The sequence below is a fragment of the Lactuca virosa genome, chromosome 6 (genome assembly GCF_052849685.1).
Source record: "Lactuca virosa cultivar CGN04683 chromosome 6, Lactuca_virosa_CGN04683_v6, whole genome shotgun sequence".
In the NCBI taxonomy this organism is placed as follows: domain Eukaryota; kingdom Viridiplantae; phylum Streptophyta; class Magnoliopsida; order Asterales; family Asteraceae; genus Lactuca; species Lactuca virosa.
In genome coordinates, this window is record NC_136431.1 from 71,643,901 (window position 1) to 71,657,643 (window position 13,743).

Genomic DNA, 13,743 nt, shown 5'->3' on the forward strand with positions numbered 1-13,743 from the left:
TTTTCCCGGGTCGGATCGGTTCGGGTCGGCAACAGGGTAAAACCCGGATCTTCTGTGAGAGAAAATGGACGCGGGGCGGACTTCGGGTCCCGACTCGGGTCTTCCGGATCTGGGTCGCGAATCGGGGTTTCGGATTTTGGGCTCCGGGTTTGGGCTCCGGGTTTGGGCTCCGATTTTTTGTTTTTTTTCTATTTTTTTTTTCTTTTTTTTCAATTTAAATTAAATTAAATTAATTTAATTAATATAAATTATTTAGAAATTAAATAATTAATTCCCAATAATTTATTTTAATTAAACCTCATTAATTAATTTAAATTCTATTTTTTTTATATTTTTATTTTGTTTTCTCGTCTTTCCAACGCGGCTATTTTTTTGAATTCTTTGACTTTTTGATCTCGTTTTTCTTCGTGTAATTTCTTTCACTTCTTTTTGCGGATTTTTGCACATTTTCTTCTCCTTTTTCTTCAGAAATGATTTTTAGCTGTAAAATGGAATTTCAAACTTTATAAGTACCTTTTATCTTAAATCATACCAAAATATAGCTAAAAATACATAAATATCGCTCGAAATATATGTATAATTATTGCGATATCAAAATACCCCACACTTGAACTTTGCTTGTCCTCAAGCAAAAATGACTTTAGCATGTCATCATATCAAAACTTTCATCACCAACATTGTTTAAGACAATCCAACTTGAACCCAGCCATTACATCGAAACCTCAATGCATACATTTGTGTCTAATGATTCTTAAAACTTCCCCAATCCTAAATACTCACAATCTTCATAAACACTTGCCCACTTCTTTTGAACAACATTCATTTTATGCATCCCTCCGAATATATCCTCAGAAATCTTTCTTAACCTCAAAGTATTTTTACTAAGTCCCGAAGCATACATATGGAAAAATAACCTACAAATAAAAATTACAATAGCTAATAACTTGGCAAATTGCCTTTATTCTAGAGTCTTCATTGATTTTTGGAATTTTTCTTCATGATATTTCTTGATTTTCATAGCTTTGTAGACTTTTCTTTTTTTTTTTTTTTTTTTTTTTTTTTTTTTTTTCAATCTAAAAATCCTAAAAATAAAAACATATGCTTAAGCAAGGGAACTTAACTTCAACTCTTATTGGTTAGAGATATTAGTCTAGAGTGCAATGACTACATAAGCTCTCCTGGATATATTTCTGGTACACGATGCTAAACATATTATTGCCCTCAAACTAAGCAAGGTTGTGTTTTTGTTCCATGATTTCACTAGGATAGGGAAGCCACAAATGTACTATAACATACTATTGGTTCAATTAAACATTTGAGTTCGCTTTGAATCATCCCACACAACGTTAACAACTTAAGTTTCAACACAATAAAACTTTTTAATTTTTATCAAAAATGCTTGGTTTCCTTATTCGACCCCCTACCCCACACTTAAATCATACAATGTCCCCATTGTATGTAAAATTAAAGCACATAAAAGTAAAAAGGGAGAAAAAGGAACAGACTCCCCTGGGGTATTGTAGTGGCGAGGTCGAAATCCTGATTTGCGTAGGACAAGTGTTGAGTGCACTTTTCTGTTTGTAATGTTGAAGTGCATGTAAATCTTTTCTTTTTGAACCAGTTGGAGATTTAGGTAAGTGTGGCATCTGAATCTTTTTCCGCACAATTTCTCTGAACAGGTGCATTTACGTGTTGCGTATAAGATTTGGACGCGTCGCGTAATGCAATTGTTGGGATTCTCTTCGCAATTCTTGAATTTAATGCTTTTTATACTGGCCAAGGACACATTGCGTTATTAGATCAATTACTCCTTTTCGCTGAGTGAATTGATTTGACTTGTGTCGGCCGAACACTTGCTTCATCCTTCGAATAATGCTCTCCCGTTGGTCAGTGTTAGCTTCAGTTCTCCATCCTGCTCTTTGTGGGGAATCACCACACACTTATGTGATGCCATTGCTCCAATTGTAATTTGCACTTCAGAAATTTTACTTTACACCATTCTCACCATCACCTGTTTCTAAGCTGAAAAGTAACTTTCACAGAAAAATAAAACCATTAAAAAGCACTTTTATTGAAAACACAAACTAAAAAGAAAATTCACACCAAACATACAGAAAATAAACACACCAAATTTAAAAATCAAAACAAACATCGGGTTGCCTCCCGCAAGCGCTTCTTTTTAACTGAGTCATGAGCCAGACTCTACCCCTCACTTAATTGTTTTCAGTGAGTTGGAGGGGTATATCCTCTTTCTCTTCTTCTTCTAACATTCCTTCCTGGTAATGCTTTACTCGATGTCCATTTACCTTAAAGCTTTCTCCATTTTTTCCAATTAGTTCGATTGCTCCATGTGAAAAGACTTCTTTTATTGTGAATGGACCGTACCAACGCGTCTTCAGTTTACCTGGAAAAAGTTTCAACCTGGAATTGAATAGCAATACTTTTTCTCCAGGGGTAAACTTTTTGTCTTTGCTTAATCTTTTATCATGCCATTTCTTTGATTTCTCTTTGTAGATTTGAGAGTTTCCATAAGCTTCATCCCTTAATTCTTCCAGAGCATTCATCTGCATAAGACGGTTAGTTTTAATTTCCATAGGATCAAAGTTGCATGATTTCAATGCCCAAAATGCTTTATGTTCGATTTCGACTGGCAAATGACATGCTTTTCCAAAGATCATCCTATATGGTGTACTACCAATAGGTGTTTTGTATGCAGTTCGAAATGCCCACAGCGCATCATTAAGTTTATCTGCCCATTCCTTCTTGTTACTTCCCACTGATCGTTCCAGAATTCTTTTTAAAGCTCGATTTGTGACTTCAGTTTGCCCACTGGTTTGTGGATGATAGGCCGTTGCGATTCTATGGTGAACACCATATTTTTGCAAAACCTTTTCCAGTTGGGTATTGCAGAAGTGTGTACCCCTGTCACTGATCAGAGCTTTAGGGAAACCAAAACGTGAAAACAAATTCTTTAAAAACTTGACTACTACACGAGCATCGTTAGTGGGTAAAGCTTTCGCTTCAGCCCACTTTGATACGTAGTCAACAGCTACCAAAATATATTTGTTTCCTCGTGAGGAAGGAAATGGTCCCATAAAATCGATTCCCCAAACGTCAAAAATTTCACATACTTGGATGCTGTTTTGGGGCATCTCATTTCGGGAAGAGATGTTACCGGCCCTTTGACATGCATCACATTCTTTCACGAAGATGTGAGCATCTTTGAAAATCGTAGGCCAGTAAAATCCAGCATCAAAGATTTTTCTTGCTGTGTAATTAGCACCATGATGCCCCCCAGTCGGTCCAGCGTGACATCCTTTCATGATCTCGCGACTTTCTTTTCCGAATACGCATCTCCTTACTACATTATCCGCGCAACTTCAGAATAAGTAAGGGTCATCCCAATAATAGTGCTTGAGGTCCGAAAAAAATTTCTTCTTTTGTTGATGTGTCATTCCTTTAAAAAGAAATCCTGCAGCTAAGTAGTTTACAATGTCTGCATACCAAGGTACCTCTTCACCTATCATCATCAAGGATTCATCTGGAAATTTGTCATTTATTTCAGATTCCTTGAGTTCTTCGATGTTGGGATTCTCTAATCTGGACAAATGATCAGCAGCCACATTTTCCATGCCTTTCTTGTCTTTAATCTCGATGTCAAATTCTTGGAGCAACATGATCCAACGAATTAATCGTTGCTTAGAGTCTTCTTTCCTGAATAAATACTTCAAGGCAGCATGATCAGTAAAGACAATAGTTTTTGACAAGATTAAGTAAGAGCGAAATTTCTCAAAAGCATAAACCACAGCAAGCAATTCTTTTTCAGTTGTGGTGTAATTTGCTTGAGCGGGGTTTAACGTCTTGCTGGCATAGTAGATTGGCTGAAAATGTTTCTCAATTCTTTGTCCCATAACTGCTCCCACTGCAAAATCACTAGCATCACACATTAATTCAAATGGCAAATTCCAATTTGGAGCGACCATTATCGGGGCTGTTGTTAATTTTTCTTTTAAATTGTTGAAAGCATTTAAACAATCTGAAGAAAAATTAAACTTTGCTTCCTTTAACAGAAGTTGAGTCAAAGGGCGCGTGATTTTTGAAAAATCTTTTATGAACCTTCTGTAAAATCCTGCATGACCTAGAAAACTTCTGACCCCTTTGACGTTGGTTGGAGGTGGCAATTTTGATATTGTCTCTATTTTCGCTTTGTCCACCTCAATCCCATTCTTGGAGATTTTATGCCCTAGTACAATGCCTTCTTGCACCATGAAATGACATTTCTCCCAGTTCAAAACCAGATTTGATTCTTCGCATCTAGCAAGCATTTTGTCTAGATTAGCTAAACATGCATCAAAGGAATCTCCAAACACTGAAAAATCATCCATAAACACTTCCATGAAGTTTTCCACCATGTCGTGGAAAATGGCTGTCATGCATCTTTGGAAGGTTGGAGGAGCATTGCAAAGTCCGAATGGCATTCGTCTGTATGCAAAAGTTCCGTATGGGCAAGTGAATGTTGTCTTTTCTTGATCTTCAGGAACGATAGGAATTTGAAAGTATCCTGAGAAACCATCTAGGAAACAATAGTAAGCATTTCCAGAAAGACGTTCTAGCATCTGATCGATAAAAGGAAGGGGGAAATGGTCTTTGCGGGATGCATCATTTAACTTTCGATAATCGATGCACACTCGCCACCCTGTAACTGTTCTTGTTGGTATCAGCTCATTCTTTTCATTGATTATGATGGTCATTCCTCCCTTCTTTGGGACAATGTGAATGGGGCTTACCCATGGACTGTCTGAAATAGGGTAGATCATTCCCGAATCTAAGAGTTTTACGATCTCTTTTCTCACAACTTCTTGCATTTTCGGGTTCAATCGCCTTTGTGGTTGGACAGCTGGTTTTGATCCTTCTTCCATCAAAATTTTGTGAGAACAATAGGATGGATTTATTCCTTTGATATCAGAAATATTCCATGCTATAGCTTGCTTTCTCTTTTTCAAAACTTCAATCAACCTCTCTTTTTCATGCGGTGAGAGATTTGCAGCGATGATCACAGGGAATTGCTCATTATTTCCTAGGTATGCGTACTCCAAATGATCAGGTAAAACTTTCAACTCAGTTTTGACATCGGAGTCAGAAGGTGTTTCTTTTTTGTGTGCTTCCTCTTTTTCTGATTTACTATCCATGTAGTCTTCTTTTTGATTAATCTCCTTCAGCAGTTTTTCCAGTTCTTCCAGATCTTTTTCAGCATCAAACGTATCTTCTCCAAGTTGCATCATGCTTTCAATGTCTTTATCTTTTACTTCCAATATCTCATTTTCCAATAAGTTATCAAAAATATCAGCAAAGAAAACTTCATCATCACTCACCTTGGAGTGCTTCATTGCTCTATCAAGACCGAAGGTGATAGCATCAGTTCCGACTCTTAGTGTCAACTTTGATCCATGAATGTCAACTAATGCTCTTGCAGTGCTTAAGAATGGTCTTCCCAAAATAATAGGAACTTCATTGTCTTCTTCCATATCAAGCACTACAAAATCTGCAGGAAATACGAACTTGTCAACTTTCACCAGTAAGTCCTCCACTATCCCTTTTGGATACGTCACTGATTTGTTTGCCAGATGGATTGCCATTCGAATTGGTTTTGGTTCAGGTAAATCAAGTTTCTTGTAAAACGAATATGGCATAAGATTTATACTTGCTCCTGAATCAGCCAGAGCATGGCTGAGACCCAAATTACCAAATTGGCACGGTAAAGTCAGACTTCCTGGATCTCTCATTTTCTGAGGAAGTTTGTTTAACATGGCTGCTGAACATTGTTCGTTTAATACTACACTTGAAGCTTCCTCCATTTTCTTTCGGTTAACAAGCAAATCTTTCAGAAATTTTGCATATTTGGGCATTTGAGCCATAGCTTCAATGAATGGGATGTTGATATGCAAGGATTTGATATGATCGATGAATTTGCGATAGTCCTCCTCCTCTTTTTCCTTCCTCAAGCGTTGAGGGAAAGGAATTGGTGGCCTATATGGTTTGACAACTGGAGTGGATGTAGTTGTCTCAACCGGAACTGGTTCTTTTTCCTTCTCTTGTGATTGTGAAATAGTAGAAGGTTCGTTAGTATGAACTGGAACTAACGGCTCAAGAATTTTTCCAGTTCGAGTTGTTATTGCTTTGACATGAGCAGTCGGATTTGTCTCAGTGTTACTTGGTAATGTTCCAGGAAATCGCTCTTGTAGTACTCTCGAAATTTGCCCGATTTGGTTTTCGATGTTCAACATCGAAGCTTGCTGATTTCTTAGAGCAGTTTCAGTTGTTGATCCGATTCTTTTCACCAACTCTTCTGTATCTCGATGTCTTTTATCAGATGCTTCTGCAAATCTGGCCATCATTTCTTCGAAAGTTGGCTTCTTTTCTTGCACAATTTGCTCTAATGGTGGGTTTTTTTGGTAGAAACCTTGACCGCTTTGTCTCCATTTCCCTTGCATCTCCATTTCCTTCTTGTATTCATCGAATGGTTTCCAGTTGTTCCGAGGCTTCCTTTCATCGTATCTATCTCCAGATGAGTAGCATACATCAACCTTTTGATTCCCATCTTGATCTAATGGACAATCTTTTTCAAGATGTGGTCCACTACAGTTGTCACAGCCGACTTGGATAGCATGAATTGTCTGATTGACCTTTTTCATGTCTCTTCCTAATGCATCCAATTTTGCATTTAATGCTGCCAAGCCATCTGAGCTCTCTCCTGTTGATCTTTTTCGGAAAGATGAATCTCGTGAAGAATGCCACTGATGTGAGTGTTGGGCGAGTTCCTCGATTATTGCTTTCCCGTCAGCTGGATTTTTCTTAGGAATGGGTCCTTGAGAGTCAACTAACTGACGGGTACAAACATCGATCCCGTTATAGAAAGTCTGCACGACCTGATGTGGATTTAGATCATGTTGTGGACAATTTTGCAGCATTTCTTTATAACGGTCCCAAGCATCATACAGTGTCTCATCTTCAAGCTGCTGAAAATTTTGAATTTTCATTTTCATCTTCGCAATTTTGCATGGTGGGCTAAATTGTTTTGTAAATTTTGATCTTAAACCTTCCCATGTGGTAATCGTAGGTTCAGATTTTATCCAACGTTTTGCAGCTCCTTGTAGTGTTATTGGAAACACTCTAAGCATGACTGAATCTTTGCTTACTCCAACAATGTTAAAGTAGTCAGCTATTTCGAGTACAGCTTCGACATGTTGGTTCGCATCTTCATCTTCTCTTCTGGCAAAAGGAGTTTCTCGTAGAAGGTGAAGAAATTGTCCTTTTAATTCGAAATTTGTTTGGGCTGGTATCGCTGGACGAATGACTCCATGATCATCTCCGTCTCTAGTACGGCTTGTATATTCCTCTAATGAAAGGAGGGCTAGATCGGTCATTGTTTGGTTTTCTCGGATTAGTTGGTGAAACGTGCGTTCGGACTCTTCTAAAGGTGGAACGAAAGTGAAATTTGAACTTCGGGTCATATATTAGGGAAATTCTATCTTAAATTGATTATATTGCATAAATTATTTATTTAATTTTTTTGTAATACTTTGACTATCAAATAGAGAACAGACAGAGAGAGGCAGCCGGGAGGCAGGATCATTTCGGTGTATATTATAAATATAACTTTTCTGAAATCCAACAACCAAAACCAACGTACCAATTCCAAACTCTGTTCTGGTAAGTAGAATTACTCATATTACACGCGAATTAAATAAGGTTATTCACGCAATATAAACATGGCTCTGATACCATTTTTTTTTTATTTTAAATTTTTTTTTTTTTTTTTATATTTTTAAATATATATAAGTTAATATTTTTAAAAAAAATTTTATAAGTAAATTTAACAATCTATAATTAACTAAGGAAATTTAACAACCTATAATTAACTTACAACTAAAGAAATTTATGCAAAATTTAAAAAAAAATAATAATTTTTTTTTATAAAAAAAAAAAAATTTTAAATATTTTTTTTTTTTTTTTTTAAAATTTTTTTTAATAAGTAAACTTAATATTTTTAATCAATTTCGTCTTTTTTTTTATTAATTTTGTTTTTAATATATATATATATTTTTTTTTAAAAAAAAAAATTAAAAAAATTTTTTTTTTTAAAATTTTTTTTTTTTTTTACGTTAACTAACAAACAATAAGACTAAACCAAATAAAACCGTTTCCCCGGCAAGGGCGCCAAAAACTTGATGTGTAAAATTCACTAGTCTTAAATTTATAGGGTTGAAATTACCGATGCTAGAATTTATTACACGACTTAGGCAAGTGTACCTAATTGTAATTGTAATATAGCAATGGTAAGAACGGATGTCGAACACTTGGGGAAACGAGTATGATTTACGTTTAGACTATTTGTCGCTAATTAACTTAAAAGATAAGAAACTTGGGGGAATTTTTAGTAACGATAAAAATAATGAAAATTTTAACGATTAAAGTGTAAAAACAAATATAGAACAAGAATTGTTTTTTAAGAATCAAGAATGATAAGGATGCTTTCACTTAGATTTAATTCCACCTTTTAATAATGAATGATTTATATTAAGTGCAATGGATATTATTAGTTATTTACCGATTTCTAAAATTGGTTAAAAATCATGATCTAATTTTTACCGTTTTGATAATAAAATTAATTAAAAACAATTGTCATGCAATTAATAATTTTATTAACAATATTTAATTCGTATCATGCAAACATTTGATCAAACTATTAATTTTAGTGGTCGTAAAACTAATAGGAAATCGTAAGTTGGTCGTACGATATAAAATATACATGTTAAATTTTTAGTATTTTATTTTGCCCAATTCCTAGAATATTGTCCTTTACTAGTCATAAATATCAATGGTTATGAAAAATTTATGATTCAAGATAATATAATTAAAGTGATCTTTTAAAAATATTAACTTAGTTATGGGAAAATTAATTACAAAAACTTAACATATACAAATAAATGATCAAATATGCATGATAAAATAAATAACAATTAATATCCGAATAATATAAATCAAATCATATTTTCAAGGTTTCATTATCCAAGTGAAAGCAAAGAGAATTTAGCTCATAATTAAGGTTACAACATACATAGAAAACATATTGAGAATGTTAAACATGTCGATAAAACAAACCCGATGTAGTCCCTAATGCCACTGCAATATTCAATTCCTTAGCTTTTTGACTCTTGAATCCCCAATTGTGGTTCAAAGGTTGGATGGAATTTGGTATAGTGGTGATATGGTAAGAAATTGTATGGAGAAATTTGTGTATCAAAGTGTATGATTCAATTTCTTCTCTCTTTTTGTGGTAAAAAATGGTGGTATTTATAGTAAAAATTGGAAGAATTAAATACCAAAAAGAAATAAATTGAGATTGGATCTAATGAAAAAGAATTCAAAAGAAATAAAAAGATGGGAATAAAAGGTTGGAAAGTTTAAAGGTGGTGAATTATTGAGTATTGGTTGGAAAAGAATGGGTTTAAAATAGGGAAAAGTGGAGAAAAATTGGTTAAAAATGGAATGGAATCGGAATTGGCAAATCTGGTAACCAAAACGACGTCGTTTAGAAGGATGAATAGTACCGGTTCGAATTTCGGGTCGAAACCGGGTCAAGGCGCGGACCTTGATGTGAGACGAAATGGTTCGGATCCTCGGGTCGGACGGGTCGAAGTTCGGATGCGGATCGGGTTCCGATGACGTCGTCGCTGACGTCACAATCGGAAAAAGGCGCGGATCCTTTTTCCCGGGTCGGATCGGTTCGGGTCGGCAACAGGGTAAAACCCGGATCTTCTGTGAGAGAAAATGGACGCGGGGCGGACTTCGGGTCCCGACTCGGGTCTTCCGGATCTGGGTCGCGAATCGGGGTTTCGGATTTTGGGCTCCGGGTTTGGGCTCCGGGTTTGGGCTCCGATTTTTTGTTTTTTTTCTATTTTTTTTTTCTTTTTTTTCAATTTAAATTAAATTAAATTAATTTAATTAATATAAATTATTTAGAAATTAAATAATTAATTCCCAATAATTTATTTTAATTAAACCTCATTAATTAATTTAAATTCTATTTTTTTTATATTTTTATTTTGTTTTCTCGTCTTTCCAACGCGGCTATTTTTTTGAATTCTTTGACTTTTTGATCTCGTTTTTCTTCGTGTAATTTCTTTCACTTCTTTTTGCGGATTTTTGCACATTTTCTTCTCATTTTTCTTCAGAAATGATTTTTAGCTGTAAAATGGAATTTCAAACTTTATAAGTACCTTTTATCTTAAATCATACCAAAATATAGCTAAAAATACATAAATATCGCTCGAAATATATGTATAATTATTGCGATATCACCTACATCTACGCCAAGTGCTAGAGACACTAAGAGCGGAGAAGCTTTATGCTAAGTTCTCTAAGTGTGAATTCTGGATTAGAGAAGTGGATTTCCTTGGCCATGTGGTAAGTGGCATACATGTGGATCCCTCCAAGATCAAGGCAATCGAGAATTGGTCAGCACCCAAGACGCCAACCGAAATTCGACAATTCCTTGGGCTTGCTGGCTACTACCGAAGATTTATACAAAACTTCTCCAAGATTGCGAAACCACTCACCACCTTGACGCAGAAAGGTGTGATATTCAAGTGGGAAAATAAACAAGAAACTGCTTTCCAAACGTTAAAACAAGCCCTATGCAGCGCACCGATCTTGTCTCTCCCAGAGGGAACCGAAGACTTCGTAGTGTACTGTGATGCTTCGAATCAAGGCCTCAGATGTGTGCTCATGCAGAGAGGGAAGGTTATCGCGTATGCATCAAGACAGCTTAAGACGCACGAGGTTAATTATACTACCCACGACCTGGAATTAGGAGCAGTAGTATTCGCTTTGAACATCTGGAGACACTACCTCTACGGCACGAAATGCACTATCTTCACTGATCACAAAAGTCTTCAGCATATCCTCAATCAGAAAGAGCTCAACATGCGACAGAGGAGATGGGTAGAGTTGCTGAATGACTACGAGTGCGAAATTCGTTATCATCCGGGCAAGGCCAATGTAGTGGCCGATGCTCTAAGCAGGAAGGAGTACTCGGGCCGCCGAGTAAAATCCTTAACAATGACAATCCATTCCCACCTGACCATACAAATCAAGGAAGCTCAACTGGAAGCTTTGAAACCAGAAAAGGTGGCAGGAGAGACATTAAGGGGAATGGATAAAAACTTAGAAGTCAAGGATGATGGAGCACGTTATATCATGAACCGGATTTGGACACCGAAGTTCGGTGGACTCCGAGACGTCGTCATGAATGAAGCACACAAGACTCGATACTCCATCCATCCCGGGTCGGATAAGATGTATCTGGACCTCAAGAAATTATACTGGTGGCCGAACATGAAAGCTGAGATTGCTACCTATGTGAGCAAGTGTCTGACTTGCGCCAAGGTCAAAATCGAATACCAGAAACCATCCGGGCTATTACAACAGCCGGATATACCTCAGTGGAAGTGGGAACGAATAACTATGGACTTCATAACCAAGCTGCCTAAGACATCGGGCGGGCTTGACACCATATGGGTAATCGTAGACAGATTGACCAAATCAGCACACTTCCTACCGATAAAAGAAACCGACAAGATGGAGAAGCTGACTAGAACGTACATCAAAGAGATTGTACGACTCCATGGTGTGCCGATATCCATTATCTCCGATAGAGATAGTAGATTTACCTCACGATTTTGGCAGTCTCTACAAAAATCATTGGGAACTAGGATTGACATGAGTACGGCCTACCACCCACAAACCGACGGACAGAGCGAACGAACCATTCAAACGTTGGAAGACATGTTAAGAGCTTGTGCGATAGACTTCGGTAAAGCATGGGATACCCATCTACCGCTTATCGAATTCTCCTACAATAACAGCTATCATACTAGCATCAAAGTGGCTCCATTCGAAGCTCTTTACGGTCGCAAATGCAGATCACCCCTGTGTTGGGCTGAGGTGGGGGATACACAGCTAGCTAGAGGGCAAGTCTCTAATAGCACCCTCACTGGCCCTGAAATCATAAGGGAAACCACAGAAAAGATCGTTCAAATTCGAGAAAGACTGAAAGAGTCTTGCGATCGGCAAAAGAGTTACGCAGACAAACGACGCAGACACTTGGAATTCCAGGTGGGTGATCGTGTACTACTAAAAGTTTCCCCTTGGAAAGGAATGATACGATTCGGCAAACGCGGGAAACTAAATCCAAGGTACATCGGGCCATTCGAAATCCTTGCTAGGATTGGGCCAGTAGCATACAAACTTCGATTACCTCAGGAACTCGACAAAGTACATCCCACATTTCACGTGTCGAACCTAAAGAAGTGTTTGTCTGATGAGACACTCGTAATACCACTCGACGAAATCGAAGTTAACGAAAATCTCCACTTCGTGGAGGAACCAGTCGAAATCATGGATCGGGAAATCAAACGAACGAAACAAAGTCGTATTCCCATCGTGAAGGTCCGTTGGAACGCTAAACGAGGACCCGAATTCACCTGGGAACGCGAGGATTAGATGAAACAAAAGTATCCACATCTCTTCCCGAACTCTTGAAGTCCCAGTCAAAAATGCAAATTTCGGGACGAAATTTCTTCTAACGGGGGGATGATGTGACAACCGTCAAATTTCGGTCAAGTCAAAGTCAAACAAAGTCAACAAGTCAAACCGGTCAACTCCATTAACCCTTGTATGTTAAGGTTTACGTTGTACAATTCGCTATTTTAATGAGAAAACATCATTTGGAAAATTCATGTGTTTGATTTTCCTTAGCCTTAACAGTGCTAAACAACGAACCAAAGCGATAAAACACTATTGCACAATTATCGGGGGCTGTGTAAGACTCTTAAACATGGCTTAACGGGGTTTACAAATATGACAATTGTAAAAATCTCATCATATTTACTATTTACTATTTACTATTTACTATTTACTACCTACTATTTACTATTTACGTTTTAAAAATTACTATTATTAGCCAATTAGTATTAACCATCTTCTAGAAACATTTGTCATGATTACATCATGAATATGTCATATACACTAACTAGTTATATGGAGAATGTCAACATTTAACACTTATTATTAAAGAATTATATATGAATAGTAATTCTTACTAGTATAAATACAAGGCTTAAGTCACTCATTTTCTACACCATTCTCTCTCAATTTCAAGACTTCCAAGGTTAATCATCAAGCTTTCTTCCACTCTTGGTTCTCGATTCGTCAAGGCATCTTCTAAGTGTTTTTGAGTTGAACACTTCTCTTCTCCAACATCCATCCTCTAAGAAGACATAAGGTGAGTTCATACCCCTACATTTACATGTTTTTCTTAAGTTTTAAGGGGGGAATACAAGTAAATGGCTACTTGCACATCTCCATATGATTTTTCTACAATTTATGGTGATTTTTACAAAACTGCCTATCCTTTCAGAGGCAAACCCGGACCAGTATGTGATTATGAACATTTTCACCTCTGTTAGAGATCACTAAAAATCATGATAAAATTTACGAACAAACTAGACTCATATTCCAAACTCTCAGAATTTGCGGATTTAGATTTAGAGCTTTGATGATTTTTCTATAAATTTTCTAAGAACAGTAACAGAAACTGTATACAACAAAAAGTTGCTGTCAATTTCATTTCACCTTGTAACATGTTGAGCAAGGTGTATATCTTTATGTGATTATATGTTA

At 36.6% G+C, this 13,743-nt stretch overlaps 1 protein-coding gene across 1 annotated transcript; it reads right to left on the reverse strand.

The window, feature by feature from the left end:
* Positions 1-3,380: 3,380 nt before the first annotated feature.
* On the reverse strand, positions 3,381-7,424 carry LOC145121626 (uncharacterized). Its single transcript, XM_079057345.1, has one exon. The coding sequence runs from the start codon at positions 7,422-7,424 to the stop codon at positions 3,381-3,383; it is 4,044 nt and encodes a 1,347-aa protein (XP_078913471.1).
* Between the last annotated feature and the right edge of the window lie 6,319 nt (positions 7,425-13,743).

What these genes read in the sequence shown, in the direction of transcription:
- LOC145121626 (XM_079057345.1), bottom strand. Translation starts at nt 7,424, where the DNA reads ATGACCGATCTAGCCCTCCTTTCATTAGAGGAATATACAAGCCGTACT.